At 47.3% G+C, this 16,619-nt stretch overlaps 1 protein-coding gene across 2 annotated transcripts in view; it reads left to right on the top strand.

Moving 5' to 3' along the window:
- LOC126184680 (organic cation transporter protein-like) overlaps window positions 1-16,619 on the top strand; it is a 230,848-nt gene that overhangs the window by 90,502 nt on the left and 123,727 nt on the right. For both annotated transcript variants that reach the window (XM_049927171.1, XM_049927172.1), the window contains exon 3: window positions 5,132-5,399. In XM_049927171.1, the coding sequence (XP_049783128.1) occupies window positions 5,132-5,399 (268 nt within the window). The remainder of the gene's footprint in view (window positions 1-5,131; window positions 5,400-16,619) is intronic.

The following is a 16,619-nucleotide window of genomic DNA, read 5'->3' as shown; positions in this document are numbered from 1 at the left end:
GCAGATTGTCAATGTTTTGTGTCTCATAGCGGATCAGTGTTAGAGCGAAGTCAGCGTGATGTACACCAGTTCGGCGTACATCACGCACTCGCAATCCATCTTCCGTTTAGTGGCACTTCATGCACGGTCTATGCGTGGCATGGCCGTTCGAGGCATGCTGACAGACTGAACGTTATACACAGCTCGCATTGTCCCGTTGACGGTTGTAGACATGACGCGTTCTATTGAACCACATAGTGAAATCAGATGTACATTGACCTCCAATACGCAGGTAGCTGTACCTAAAGGTTTACTGTGGTCAAAAGAAAATAAAGAGGTCTGAGATCGAAAACTCGCAAACTGTGCGAAGCATGAGATGGTGCCAAAGACTCTTTGAGCAATTTATACACAACTGGCCATTAAAATTGCTACACCAAGAAGAAATGCAGATGATAAACGGGTATTCATTGGACAAATATATTATACTAGAACTGACATGTGATTACATTTTCACGCAATTTGGGTGCATAGATCCTGAGAAATCAGTACCCAGAACAACCACCTCTGGTCGTAATAACGGTCTTGATACGCCTGGGCATTGAGTCAAACAGAGCTTGGATGGCGTGTATAGGTACAGCTGCCCACGCAGCTTCAACGCGATACCACAGTTCATCAAGAGTAGTGACTGGCGTATTGTGACGAGCCAGTTGCTCGGCCACCATTGACCAGACGTTTTCAACTGGTGATAGATCCGGAGAATTTGCTGGCCAGGGCAGCAGTCGAACATTTTCTGTATCCAGAAAGGCCCGTACAGGACCTGCATCATGCGGTCGTGCATTATCCTGCTGAAATGTAGGGTTTCGCAGGGCTCGAATGAAGGGTAGAGCCACGGGTCGTAACACATCTGAAATGTAACGCCCACTGTTCAAAGTGCCGTCAATGCGAACAATAGGTGACCGAGACGTGTAACCAATGGCAACCCATACCACCACGCCGCATCGCCAGTATGGCGATGACGAATAAACGCTTCCAGTGTTCGTTCACCGCGATATCGCCAAAGACGGATGCGACCATCTTGATGCTGTAAACAGAACCTGGATTGATCCGAAAAAATGACGTTTTGCCATTCGTGCACCCAGGTTCGTTGTTGAGTACACCAGCGTAGGCGCTCCTGTCTGTGATGCAGCGTCAAGGGTAACCGCAGCCATGGTCTCCGAGCTGATAGTCCATGCTGCTGCAAACGTCCTCGAACTGTTCGTGCAGATGGTTGTTGTCTTGCAAACGTCCCCGTCTGTTGACTCAGGGATCGAGACGTGGCTGCACGATCCGTTAGAGCCATGCGGATAAGATGCCTGTCATCTCGACTGCTAGTGATACGAGGCCGTTGGGATCCAGCACGGCGTTCCGTATTACCCTCCTGAACCCACCGATTCTACAGGGTGTTTCAAAAATGACCGGTATATTTGAAACGACAATAAAAACTAAACGAGCAGCGATAGAAATACACCGTTTGTTGCAATATGCTTGGGAGAACAGTACATTTTCAGGCGGACAAACTTTCGAAATTACAGTAGTTACAATTTTCAACAACAGATGGCGCTGCAAGTGATGTGAAAGATATAGAAGACAACGCAGTCTGTGGGTGCGCCATTCTGTACGTCGTCTTTCTGCTGTAAGCGTTTGCTGTTCACAACGTGCAAGTGTGCTGTAGACAACATGGTTTATTCCTTAGAACAGAGGATTTTTCTGGTGTTGGAATTCCACCGCCTAGAACACAGTGTTGTTGCAACAAGACGAAGTTTTCAACGGAGGTTTAATGTAACCAAAGGACCGAAAAGCGATACAATAAAGGATCTGTTTGAAAAATTTCAACGGACTGGGAACGTGACGGATGAACGTGCTGGAAAGGTAGGGCGACCGCGTACGGCAACCACAGAGGGCAACGCGCAGCTAGTGCAGCAGGTGATCCAACAGCAGCCTCGGGTTTCCGTTCGCCGTGTTGCAGCTGCGGTCCAAATGACGCCAACGTCCACGTATCGTCTCATGCGCCAGAGTTTACACCTCCATCCATACAAAATTCAAACGCAGCAACCCCTCAGCGCCGCTACCATTGCTGCACGAGAGACATTCGCTAACGATATAGTGCACAGGATTGATGACGGCGATATGCATGTGGGCAGCATTTGGTTTACTGACGAAACTTATTTTTACCTGGACGGCTTCGTCAATAAACAGAACTGGCGCATATGGGGAATCGAAAAGCCCCATGTTGCAATCCCATCGTCCCTGCATCCTCAAAAAGTACTGGTCTGGGCCGCCATTTCTTCCAAAGGAATCATTGGCCCATTTTTCAGATCCGAAACGATTACTGCATCACGCTATCTGGACATTCTTCGTGAATTTGTGGCGGTACAAACTGCGTTAGACGACACTGCGAACACCTCGTGGTTTATGCAAGATGGTGCCCGGCCACATCGCACGGCCGACGTCTTTAATTTCCTGAATGAATATTTCGATGATCGTGTGATTGCTTTGGGCTATCCGAAACATACAGGAGGCGGCGTGGATTGGCCTCCCTATTCGCCAGACGTGAACCCCTGTGACTTCTTTCTGTGGGGACACTTGAAAGACCAGGTGTACCGCCAGAATCCAGAAACAATTGAACAGCTGAAGCAGTACATCTCATCTGCATGTGAAGCCATTCCGCCAGACACGTTGTCAAAGGTTTCGGGTAATTTCATTCAGAGACTACGCCATATTATTGCTACGCATGGTGGATATGTGGAAAATATCGTACTATACAGTTTCCCAGACCGCAGCGCCATCTGTTGTTGAAAATTGTAACTACTGTAATTTCGAAAGTTTGTCTGCCTGAAAATGTACTGTTGTCCCAAGCATATTGCAACAAACGGTGTATTTCTATCGCTGCTCGTTTAGTTTTTATTGCCGTTTCAAATATACCGGTCATTTTTGGAACACCCTGTATATTCTGCTAACAGCCATTGGATCTCGATCAACGCGAGCAGCAATGTCGCGATACGATAAACCGCAATCGCGATAGGCTACAATCCGACCTTTATCAAAGTCGGAAACGTGATGGTACGCATTTCTTTTCCTTACACGAGGCATCACAACGACGTTTCACCAGGAAACGCCCGTAAACTGCTGTTTGTGTATGAGAAATCGGTTGGAAACTTTCCTCCTGTCAGCACGATGAAGGTGTCACCACCGGCGCCAACATTGTGTGAATGCTCTGAAAAGCTAATGATTTGCATATCACAGCGTCTTCTTCCTGTCGGTTAAGTTACGCGTCTGTTGCAGGTCATCTTCGTGGTGTAGAAATTTTATTGGCCAGTAATCATTGAGAAAACCAACGGATCCAGAACAGCCGGTGCGGGATTAGCCGAGCGGTCTTGGGCGCTGCAGTCATGGACTGAGCGGCTGATTCCGACGGAGGTTCGAGTCCTCCCTCGGGCATTGGTGTGTGTTTGTCCTTAGGATAATTTAGGTTTAGTGGTGTGTAAGCTTAGGGACTGATGACCTTAGCAGTTAAGTCCCACAAGGTTTCACACACATTTGAACATTTGATCCAGAACAGAGCCCTGCTGCACCCCCTCATACAGCACCCTAGTCAGATACAAATCTGTTTGTTTGAAATTGGAGAACAGCCTACTGTTTCCTAGTTTCCAGGTACGAAATTAGGCATAGTTTAGATTTGCCCGTAATTTCGTAGTCTTAAAACTTACGTAGAAATATCGCGTGATCCTCTCTATGGTATGCATTTGTGAAATCAAAGAAGAACCTACTTTCGTCACATTATCAGTCAGTTGTGCAAGCGCCTCAAAAAAGCTTTTTCTGAAGCCAAAATGCGAGACTTATAACAAAATTTATGTGCTGAGACGTGTCACTGATACTTGCGATGCGAGATGCCGTAGTGTTTGGCGGTAGTCCCAAATGCAAGGCCAAATCCCCATCCGGTCATCCCAGGTTTAGGTTTTCGAGGATTCCGTAACACTTCTTAAGGCAAATCCCCAACACAAGCTTCTGTTTTGTGTCTAATGATCTTGGCTTGGAAGATTAGATTAGATTAGAATAGTACTTGTTCCATAGATCATGAATACAACACTTCGTAATGATGTGGAACGTGTCAGGTAAATAAAAGGTGTCTATACAAGATATTACATTGCTCAAAATATTACATGACACTTAATATTTTGTAATCTTTTTTTGTGTGAGGGGTGCGGAAATTACCCACTTACTATATCCAAAAATTCATCTAACGAGTAGAAGGAGTTTCAATTCAGAAATGCTTTTAAGTTCCTTTTAAATGCTATATGGCTATCTGTCAGACTTTTGATGCTAATACGCAAGTGAACAAAGACTTCTGTGGCAGCATAATTTACCCCCTTCTGAACCAAAGTTAGATTTAAGCTTGAGTAGTGAAGATCATCCTTCCTCCTAGTGTTGTAGCCATGTACACTGCTATTACTTCTGAATTCGTTGAATATATTGTGAGGCTGCAGTGAAGATCCCTAGCTCTTTAAATAAGTGTCTGCAGGATGATCTTGGATGAGCTCCAGCAATTATTCTGATTACACGCTTTTGTGCAATGAACACTCTTTTACCCAATGATGAGTTATCCCAAAATATGATGCCATACGAAAGCAGAGAATGAAAATAGGCGTGGTAAGCTAATTTACTGAGATGTATATCGCCAAAATTTGCAATGACCCTAATAGCATAAGTAGCTGAACTCAAACGTTTCAGCAGATCTTATGTGTGTTTTTTTCCACTTCAACCCCTCATCAATGCATACACCTAGAAATTTTGAATATTCTACCTTAGCTTCCGATATCTGATCGAAGTCTGTATTTATTAATGGTGTCATTCCATTTACTGTGTGGAACTGTATATACTGTAATTTGTCAAAGTTTAATGAGATCCCATTTGCAGAGAAATACTAAGTGATTTTCTGAAAGTCATCGTTTACAATTTCATCAGTTAATTCTTGGAAGGGACGTTAAACTGTAATCTTCCTTCCTAAACGATTGCCAGGTTTCAGTAATTAATAATCTGATTTGCACTTGCAAGTGACATTGACTATGAAGGTGTTACGTTGGAAACAGTATCTCCAGAGGCGCGTTGTGTGCAGATGTCACGTTCCGGGGTGCGAGGCGGACTGGTCCAGCGGGGGGCTGGAGCTGGAGCCGCGCTGGCTGCGGTACGCCGTGCCCCACGAGACGCGCGCGGGCGCCCTGCGACCGACTCGCTGCCTCGCCTACGCCCGGGCCAACGACAACGACACCGACACCGACACCGCAGCGCCCGACGGAGAGTGCCCGGCCTCCCTCTTCTCCAATGACACACTGCGCTGCGAGCACTGGGTCTTCGAGAACCCTCGCGCCACCATCGCCGGAGAGGTACGTTGCATGCAGTTCAGTCTTCCTGGCACACCACAACACTTACGAGCTGTATCAATGTAAGCACCGTGAGAGATCGCGCTGATACCGCGTAGCACCGCCTCTAACCATGAAAATGGCTTCAGTTCGAAAGTGTCTACTACTTTCTTCACGTGTGCCAATCTAACTGAAACCACAATTGATCAGTAGAAATTCCATAGAGATAGTGTCTGGAAAGTAGGTTAAAAGATGAATATCAACAAACGTAGCCGGCCGCTGTCGCCAAGCGGTTCTAGGCGCTTCAGTCCGGAAACACGCGACTACTACGGTCACAGGTTCGAATCCTGCCTCGGGCATGGATGTGTGTGATGTCCTAAGGTTAGTAAAGTTTAATTAGTTCAAAGTTTAGGGGACTGATGACCTCAGATGTCCCATAGTGCTTGGAGCCATTTGAATTTTGAAGAAACGTAAAATGAAGATTATGTAGTCCAATGAAATCAGGCGATGCTAAGGGAATTAGATTATGAAATGGGGTAGCTGGGGGCAACATACAGGCTTTATTTAATCGAAATCAGATGACGGGAAACAAAATATCGTTGTTGTTGTTGTGGTCTTCAGTCCTGAGACTGGTTTGATGCAGCTCTCCATGCTACTCTATCCTGTGCAAGCCTCTTCATCTCCCAGTACCTACCGCAACCTACATCCTTCTAAATCTGCTTAGTGTATTCATCTCTTGGTCTCCCTCTACGATTTTTACCCTCCACGCTGCCCTCCAATACTAAATTGGTGATCCCTTGATTCCTCAGAACATGTCCTACCAACCGATCCCTTCTTCTAGTCAAGTTTTGCCACAAACTTCTCTTCTCCCGAATCCTGCTCAATACTTCCTCATTAGTTATGTGATCTACGCATCTAATCTTCAGCATTCTTCTGTAGCACCACATTTCGAAAGCTTCTATTCTCTTTTACTCCAAACTATTTATCGTCCACGTTTCACTTCCATACATCGCTACACTCCATACAAATACTTTCAGAAACGACTTCCTGACACTTAAATCTATACTCAGTGTTAACAAATTTCTCTTCTTCAGAAACGCTTTCCTTGCCATTGCCAGTCTACATTTTATATCCTCTCTACTTCGACCATCATCAGTTATTTTGTTCCCCAAATAGCAAAACTCATTTACTACTTTAAGTGTCTCATTTCCTAATCTAATTCCCTCAGCATCACCCGACTTAATTCGATTACATTCCATTATCCTCGTTTTGCTTTTTTTTTCTTTATTGTATTTCAGTTCCCCATCGGGGCGGGCTGGCAGCAGCATATGCGCTGCTCTTCAGCTGAAAGACATAGAACAAACAATAGAAGACATTTAAAAATAACAAGGGAGAGAATATGGTGAACATAGATATAAAAAAGGGGAACATCATGGAAGGCAATAGACAAAAAACGGGGTGACTGTAAAATGGAGATAAAAAACTGTTTAAAAGTAGCACACACAAAAAGCCACACACTGCGACAATTAAAAGAACACAAGGCACAGTATGACTGGAGCATAAAAGGTATCGACGGATGGTGTAGCACATAACAAACACTGACGGCGAACCTCAAGGCAGCACACAATTAAAATTACACCTCTTGACACACAGGAGAAACAGCACTAAACACAACACTGATGTGGCACACTGACGATGATCAAAACAGAGGATCTGCCAGGCGCAAGGAGATGAGGGAGACCGGAAGAAGGGAGGGAGGGGAAGAGATTGGGGAGATGAGCGGGGGGCGCGCTGAAGAGGGCCAGGTAGGGAGGGATGTGGGAAGGAAAGAGGCGAGTATGGGGTGCAGGGTGTCAGGGGAGGGGGGGGGGGAAGGAGGAAAATCCGCTCGGGGAGAAGGAGGGAAGAGGAAAAAGGGGCCACTGGGGAGGGGGGGGGAACAAGGCCAGGTTATAGTTGGAAGGAAGGGCAGATGTCATGGCGAAGTTCGTCATCCGGGAGGGGGAGGCGTTGGAAATTGCCCTGATGAAGGAGATGGAGGGTGTGGAGGTGGAGAGAGAGAGGGATACAGCGATAGAGGCGCAGCAATGGGTGGGGGGTGGAGAAGAAGGAGGAAACCAGAGGGTGGGGGGGATCAAGCCTGTGGACAATGTAAAGGATGCAGAGATGTTGGAGGAACAAAAGGAGGTGGGGGAAGGGGATCAGTTCATACAGGAGCCGTGTGGGGGAAGGAAGGCGGATACGGAAGACAAGGCGGAGAGCATGGCGTTCAAGGATTTGGAGGGCCTTGTAAAAGTGGGTGGGGGTGGAGATCCAGGCAACGCTGGCATAACAGAGGATAGGATGGATGAGGGATTTGTAGGTGTGGAGGATGGTAGAAGGATGCAATCCCCATGTCCGGCCAGACAGGAGTTTCAGAAGGCGGAGGTGGGAATGGGCTTTCTGCTGGACGGTCTGGAGATGAGGGGTCCAGGTGAGGTGTCGCTTGAGGGTGAGGCCAAGGTATTTCAGTGTGGGGGTGAGCTGGATGGGACGACCATAAAGGGTGAGGTAGAAATCATGGAGGCGAAAGGAGCGAGTGGTGCGGCCTATGATGATTGTCTGGGTTTTGGAGGGGTTGAGACGGAGGACTGTTACACCAAGTGGTGAACTGGTTAAGGTGGGTTTGGAGGGTACGTAGATACCGTTGAAGGGTAGGATAGAGAGCCAGGAAGGCGGTGTCATCTGCATACTGGAGAAGGTGGGGTGGTGGGGGTGGCTTGGGCATGTCAGCCGTATACAAGAGATAAAGGAGAGGGGAGAGGACAGAACCCTGGGGGACGCCAGCATTGGGATAAAAGATACGGGAGTTGGTGTTGTGGAGGGTGACATAGGAAGGACAGTGCGAGAGGAAGGAAGCGACCAGACGGACAAAATTGATAGGCAAGGCGTAGGTTTGGAGTTTAAAGAGGAGACCGGGATGCCATACACAGTCATAGGCATTTTGGAGGTCAAGGGATACAAAAATGGCGGAGCGACGGGAGTTGAGCTGGAGGGACAGAGGGTGAACGAGGTTGAGGAGTTGGTCTTCAGCAGAGAAGGAGGGTGGGAAGCCACACTAGTAAGGGGGAGGAGGTGGTGTTGAGCAAGGTACTGATGGATACGGTGGGAGAGGATGGATTCAAAGACCTTACTGAAGACAGAGGTGAGGCAGATGGGACGATAGGAAGAGGCGGCAGAAGGAGGTTTGTTGGGTTTGAGGAATAAGAGGACGCGGGAGGTCTTCCACAGGTCAGGGTAGAAGCCAGTAGAGAGGATGACATTATAGAGATGGGCGAGGACAGTCAGGAAGGAATAGGGGCTTTCTCGAAGGTGACGGTAGGTGACACAGTCGTGACCAGGGGCCATGTTGTGTTTGGACCGGAGGATAAGTTTAATGTCTTGTGCTGTGATGGGAGTATTTATGTCAGAGGGGGGCAACTGCCCCAAGTACTGGAGACTAGGAGCAAGTGGAGCGATCGAGGTATCAGCACGTGCCATGACGGTGGGGAAAAGAGAATAATCAAAGTGGGGATCATCGGGGGTAGAGAAGACCTCGGAAAGGTGGGAAGCGAAGTGGTTGGCCTTACTGAGGTTGTCAGGAAGGGGGCGATCGTTATGGAGAAGGGGGTAGTGGGGAGCGGAAAGGGAACCAGTAAGCTGATGGAAGGCGGACCAGTACTTGGAGGAGTTGATAGGGAGGGTGGCGTTGAGTTGTGTGCAGGTCTGGCGCCAGTCTCGGCGTTTCGTTGCTGTAATAAGATTCCGTATGTGCCGCTGTATTTGCCGGTGGCGTTGGAGTGTGTCCCTGTCACGAGTGCGCAAGAAGGAGCGATAGAGGCGGCGGGATTGATGGAGGAGGAGGACAGCCCGTGGAGGGAGAGTGGGACGGTGTGGGTGGATGATTTTAGTAGGAACATGGGCCTCCACGGCGTCAGTAATTACCTTCTGAAGGAGGGACGAGGCGTGGATGATGTCGTCAGGATGGTGGTAGGTAAGAGGCTGGCTTTCGACCTGGGTGGAGATGGAGTCCCGGCAGGCATCCCAGTTGGCACGGTGATAGTGATGGACGACCTTGGGAGGGGGTGCAGGGTGCAGAGCCGGAGGGGCGCGCTGAGCAGACGTTATGGTGAGAAGGACAGGGAGGTGATTGCTACCTGTGGGGTCAAGGACGGCGACAGGGATACGCCCAAGGAGGTTGGCGGAGGCAATGACAACATCAGGGGTGGTGTCACTTTCGGGTCGGGTGTGCTGGGGAAGGGGAACAAGGTCACCTTGGACCGTGGAGAGGAACTGATGCCACCGCCGAAGGGCAGCAGGAGTGAAGCTATGGATGTTGAGGTCGGCGGCAATCACATAGGTGGAGAAGGTGCGGTCAGTGTGCGAGATGAAGTCATAAGGAAGAGGAGCAGTGGAGCAGGCATAGATGGTGGCACAGGTAATGGTGAGGGAGGGGAAGAAGACGCTAAGGATAAGGTGTTCAGTGGGGTCATTGAGGAGAGGTTGTGGCCGGACGGGGATATGCTTAAGGTGGCCAATTGCGACTCCACCCTGTGCACGAGGACCAGGAGCGTCAGTGCGGTGGAGGATATAGGGAGAGGTGCGGATAGAATGGTGGGGCTGGAGAAAGGTTTCGTTCAAGAGGAAGGTGTCGACCTGGTGGTGGGAGAGGGTGTGCATGAGGAGGTATTTGTTGGAGCGGAAGGAGCGAACGTTCTGGAAGAGGATGCGATACTCGTGCCGCGCCATGGCGGGAAAGAGGAGGGGGAGAGAGGGAAGGGGTTTTGCTTTTATTGATGTTCATCTTATATCCTCCTTTCAAGACACTATCCATTCCGTTCAACTGCTCTTCCAAGTAGTTTGCTGCCTCTGACAGAATTACAATGTCATCGGCGAACCTCAAAGTTTTTATTTCTTCTCCATGAATTTTAATACCTACTCCGAATTTTTCTTTTGTTTACTTTACTGCTTGCTCAATATATCGTAAAGTAAAGTTTATCCAAAATCGTCTGCTCAACTTAAATAGTTTGCATGTTTAATCGCGGCATAGTATACTAAAGGACCAACGGATGGAGCTGTTACTTCCGTAGTACAACAGAGAACCAATAGATAACGCTGTTAGTTTCTTGAACTATGTGACAGATGTATCTTTAGGAACACAAACTAACAGAGAATTTATTTGGCTCAGGATATAATGATTTACTGATTCTGCTTTGTGTATTAAAAACTTAAAGACATTGCTTTGCTTCTTTCGACAGGTTTTATTTATATTTGTGTTCGACCTAGGGAAGCTTTTACCCTCTCTCTCTCTCTCTCTCTCTCTCTCTCTCTCTCTCTCTCTCTCTGTGTGTGTGTGTGTGTGTGTGTGTGTGTGTGTGTGTGTGTGTGAGGTGAGAGAGAGAGAGAGAGAGAGAGAGAGAGAGAGAGAGAAAGTGAGTCCACTTTCATTTATGGCCTTCTCCGTGAAATATTCCTCCTGTAGAGTGAGTACACCCTTCGTTTTGTCGTTATGGCATAATATTGCCATGTCTCTCGTCTTCCAGTTATATGTTCTTCGTACTTGATGTTAAAAATAACTACAACGTTCACATCAAAATATGTGTAATTAAATAATTTTATATGCATTGTAGACCACTGAAGATGCCTAACGTGAATAGGCAAAACATGTCTGCTACTTAAGAATAAATTGCGGTTGCAAAAGATGGAAGTTTTCTCATCTCTGTGGTAAAAGACAGTAGAGAGTAATTTGAAACTGATTTGGGGATGTATAGAATGCGAATTTAAGTACATAGAGCCACCACCTCCATGCAGCCTTTGACAGTAACAGTGGCTCTAACTAGGATGGGCATTGAGGGCAACTGAGCTTTAATTACAGATATCAGTACGGTATTCCCTGTTACTTCAACTCTGTGCCACAGTTAATCAACCATAGTGGTTGTCGAGTGGTTGGTGTGTCAGTCTCTCTTCAACCCATGAACAGATACTTTTAGTGGGTGACATTTCTGGAGCGGATGCTGGTCAAGGCAAAAGTCGAACACCCTCTGTATCGAGCCGGGTAATGACATCACGGGCAGCCGCACGGAATTAGCCGAGCGGTCTCAGGCGGTGCAGTGATAGACTGTGCGGCTGATCCCGGCGGAGGTTCGAGTCCTCCCTCGGGCATGGGTGTGTGTGTTTGTCCTTAGGATAATTTAGGTTCAGTAATGTGTAAGCTTAGGGACTGATGACCTTAGCAGTTAAGTCCCATAAGATTTCACGCACATCTGAACATTTTTGAACATCGCTGGCAACATATGACCTTGGCATTATCTTTTTTGAAAGGTAGCATACGGAGACCATGAAGACAGGGCACAATCGCTGACCTAAAGATGTTATAAATGTAATGCCTGTTATCCAGATTACCGGCTATGTGAACCAGAGGTGATTGTGTTATGTACCAAGAGGCATCTCACATCATTACGCCAAGTTCTGGACCCCATATGACAATGGTGAATGCCATTTGGCAACGTCCTTTCTCCGAACCTCCACACATGGATCATGATGCTATATGGAGAAGTGCAGCTCAATTGTATTATGATATGATGTTACTCCTCTGTCAGATGTTGTCGTTGGACAAAACTCTGTCTGCCGCCACGTCAAAGAAAGCTACAACAATGGTCACTGCGCTGACCGTTCATGATACTTCATATGTCATCGCAATGTAATTTGGATATTTGTTTTTGTATCTGCACAGATGGGTCAATACCATGGAACCATCCTGTCAGCACAAACCTCGCTACTCTAGCCAATGGTGGTTACTCTATCTAGAAGCCAGGGAGCTAGACCCTGGAAGAGGCAAAACTCGATGTTAACGTCAATATATGTGAGAACAGAGTGTCTGAACACTGTGTAGAGACTGGCATGGACAAAAGCACAAAACGTGACCAGCAAGAAGGACCAGAACAACTAGCGCATGAAACCAAGAGCACAGCATTTGAGATCTGATCTGTGTTAGTCAGTCTCTGTGTTAGAGCCCATCATCAGTGGCAAGTTAACACCTGTGTCAGTCGTTCCACGAATGTAATACTCCCTAGGTGCCATTTGTGTAGCTTTCCACACTACTCTATCAAGAGACCCATGCTGTCTCATCTGTGTCCGCATGTATGTCCACTGGAGGATACTAAATCCTTACGCTACAAGCACACAACATATAACCGAAAATGGTCTCGTTTCAGTTGGAAACTCCGTTGAAAAACTGAAGAATGTGCGTGAGTGATCACCACTGGCAACTCATTCCACAGGCGAAAGTAGGACAATGGAGGGCATAGTGAGACTGGCAGCACACGAGTGCGCTGCCACAAGTGAGAGCCTCCTACCACGAACACGCCACTGACACTGTCACCCAGCAGATGTGGACATGGCAGCGTTGCAGGTCAAATAGGTCATGGATGCAACTGATTTGAATGATAGATCAGCTGCTCCTAAACAACATCCACCCAGAAGCAAATGCCAACATTTGTGGCTCACCTCTACTCCTAAAACCCATCCCTGCTGTTGGCCAAATGACAGGGCCCAAAATAACGGCCCTATGAGGAAAGCACGCCAATTCATGACTTTCCAGAGGATGCGACTCGATGTGTAACACATTAATGACGCCCTGTTGCTGGCGCCCATACAAACGTTCCGCCAGACTACACCCATTAACTCAGCGTCACCTGGTACGTGGCTAGGAATCTAGATAATGCATTGTCGTGGCACAAGGCAGAAACATAATTCAGCATCTGGGTCTTGAAGAAGATCCACATAAACCACTCCACCACAGAGTTAGAAACCAGGTGAAATGCGGCAGTAGTCAGATGCTGAATACCCTTGTGAATTCAAAAATCCTCAAACTCCTGTATCACAAATTGCTGACCGTTAATAGATACGTAGGCCCAGAGGGCGCCCTCGCTAGAAAAAATGATTGACAAATCACGGAGAATTGCTGTCTATGTCATGGACGACAGTGTGGCTACATGCAGCAAATTTGGCAATGCATCCAGTACCAACAACCACAAGCTGTCTGCCTCCATAACTGAGTGGTCAGCATGGCTGACAGCTATGCAGAAGACCTGTGTTCGTTACCTGGCTGGGTTAGAGATTTTATCCACTCGAGGATTGGATGTTGTGTGGGCCTCATCAGCATTTCATCATCATTGAGGTGCAAGTCACTGAAGTGGCATCAAATAAACAGACTTGCATTAGGAGGCCCAGATGGAATTTCCTGATCCTTAGATGCCATACGATAATTTTTCAACCACATGCTTCCCAGAAAAGGGTCTAGGAAGTCAATGTGCACCCTGTCCCAAAGGGAAAACTGATATAGTAGCACAGCCTGGTTGTGTGAAGGCTGCACAAGGTATTCAGTATTATGATCCATCAACGACGGGAGGCCCTACCCACACGGCATTTTTTACTGGCGAGTAGACACGCCATCGTGCCGAAGCCTTCATACATCCCAATGCAGCGCATGCAGCATCCGGAGTATACAAGTACACAACGCCTTAGGAACGACGACTGACAACTTTTCTCATCCGTGGCATGCATTAGGACCCCCCAGAGAAAGTTGAGTTGACAAAAAAGTAGGAAATACGTACACCACGCCGAATCCGTTCTTGAAGGAGCATGCTTGGCCTATCCCATCAGGATTACTGAGACGATTTTCTAGAAAAGCTAGTCGGTGGCCACAGTGGCGCGCCATCCCTCGTCATCAAAGGAGAACCCTGCAATGTCTGCTGCAACATATCGTCCAATGGGAAAACGAGAGCCTCCTGCCGATTGAATTGCGGATCGGGTTCCACTGCCACCTAAAACTGTGTATCTGCACGAGCATACTGAGTAGCGGACTGGTAATGAATGTCATAGCAATAAATACTGAGAAAGACACGCTACCTCTGCAATCGATGGGCAGTCCTATCTGGTAGCTTAGAAAGAGGGCCGAATAATGAAATCAGTGGCTTATGGTCGCTGATGACTAGGTGATTTGCTTCATACAAGAAACATTAAGCTTTTTAACACCGAAAATGACATCCAGCTCCTCCTTTTCCTTGTGCAAATATTTAAATTTTACCACAGGAAGCATCTTTGATGTGTAAATGACGGGCTGCTTGGTGCCTTCTGAGTTCCTGTGCGGCAGGAGCACACCAATGCCGTATTGGGACAAATCGCAGGCCAGGGTTAATGTCTTATCTGGCGTAAAAGAAGCCTAACAGGTAGCTGAGCACCAACACCGTTTGAAGGAATGAAAACCCTGCTGGAAGTCCATAGACCACACAACTCCTTTTGGGGAAGCTGGTTAAGGGGACAGCAGATATGGGTGGACTGGGGAATGAACTTAGCGTAATAAGAAATCTTGCTGAAAGAGGACTAGAGCTCCTTCAGATTCTTGAGCACCAGCAGGTTAATGATGCCTTCAAATGGTTCAAATGGCCCTAAGCACTATGAGTCTTAACTTCTGAGGTCATCAGTCTCCTAGAACTTAGAACTACTTAAACCTAACTAACCTAAGGACATCACACACATCCATGCCCGAGGCAGGATTCGAACCTGCGACCGTAGTGGTCGCGCGGTTCCAGACTGTAGCAATGATGCTTTTGATGTACTTCTCTGTAGGGACGAGGCCATCTTTGCTATTCACATGTCCCAGAAACCTTTGGAGCAAAAGAATTACGTTTCTCCAACTTGCGACAAAGGCTCTTCAGGAGGCGTTGGAAACCCGCCTGTAGATTCTCTAAGTGATCCTGCTGCTTGAAGCCCATCACCCGGATGTCATCAAGGTAGATGATACGACGTGGCATGTTCTTACTCAGTTGCTCCAAATACCTTTGATAAATTTCTGGGGCTGTGGATTTTCCAGAGGGCAAGTGATTAAACCGGTAAAGCCCAAAGGAAGTTTTGATCACTAATAAACGTTGAAAAATGGCATCCAAGGGCAACCGCAAGTATGTGTTACATAAGTCAATGTGGGTAAAATATTGGCCCCGTGATAACTTTGCCAGCAAATCCTGTGGATGTGCAGTGTGATAGAAGTCTGCAACACATTGAACACTGTCTGTCTGTTTAAAATCGACACAGCGGCGTGCGGCGCTCTATGGCTTCTGAATCGCCACTATAAGGGGTGGCCCGCAAGATAGATGAAATAAGAGAAATGCCTTTCCTAGGAGAAATAACCTTACGGTACATGGTGAAGGTAATGGGGTTGGGGCGACAGATAGTAGGTATCGCTGACTACTCGAAACATTCTGTCCGATCTAACGTATTGTCAAACAGCCTTTTATATAAAACTTCCTGGCAGAATAAAACTGTGTATGAGACCGAGACTCGAACTCGGGACCTTTGCCTTTCGCGGGCAAGTGCTCTACCAACTGATCTACCCAAGCACGACTCACGCCCCGTCCTCACAGCTTTACTTCTGCCAGTACCTCGTCTCCTACCTTCCAAACTTTACAGAAGCTCTCCTGCGAACCTTGCAGAACTAGCACTCATTCTAGTTTTTTATATAACCATGGCAAAGAGTCCAGATCTTGAAAGGGGACAGATTGTGACACAAAATGATCTTTGTCCCTGATCTCGAATCCAAAAGCAGAAAAAGCTACAAGCCCAAAAATATTTTGCGGCAATGGTGAATTTCCCACTAACAATGTGAGTTACTGTTCCATGTTCTTAAAACGTGACATCCACTTACACAGATGGCGATAGTACCACGGACACAAGGTAAAAAGGGCAGTCAATTGGCGAAGCTGTCATTTGTACTCGGGTAAATCATGATAAAGGTTTCCGACGTGTTTATGAACGCACGGCAAGAATTAACCGACTTTGAACGAGGAGTGGTAGGTGGAGCTAGACGCATTGGACATTCTATTTCGGAAATCGTTAGAGAATTCAACATTCCAAGATTCACAGTATCAAGAGTGTGGTGAGAATATCAAATTTCAGGCCTTACCACTCACCACCGTGAGTCGAGCGGTTCTAGGCGCTACAGTCTGGAACCGCGCGACCGCTACGGTCGCAGGTTCGAATCCTGCCTCGGGCATGGATGTTTGTGATGTCCTTAGGTTAGTTAGGTTTAAGTAATTCTAAGTTCAAGGAGACTGATGACCACAGAAGTTAAGTCCCATAGTGCGCAGAGCCATTTGAACCATTTGAACCACGGAGAGTGCAGTGACCAACAGCCTTCACTTAACGACCGAAAGTTCAAATTCAAATGGC

The sequence above is a fragment of the Schistocerca cancellata genome, chromosome 4, assembly GCF_023864275.1.
Source record: "Schistocerca cancellata isolate TAMUIC-IGC-003103 chromosome 4, iqSchCanc2.1, whole genome shotgun sequence".
NCBI lineage: Eukaryota > Metazoa > Arthropoda > Insecta > Orthoptera > Acrididae > Schistocerca > Schistocerca cancellata.
This window is presented reverse-complemented; position numbering and strand designations above follow the sequence as displayed.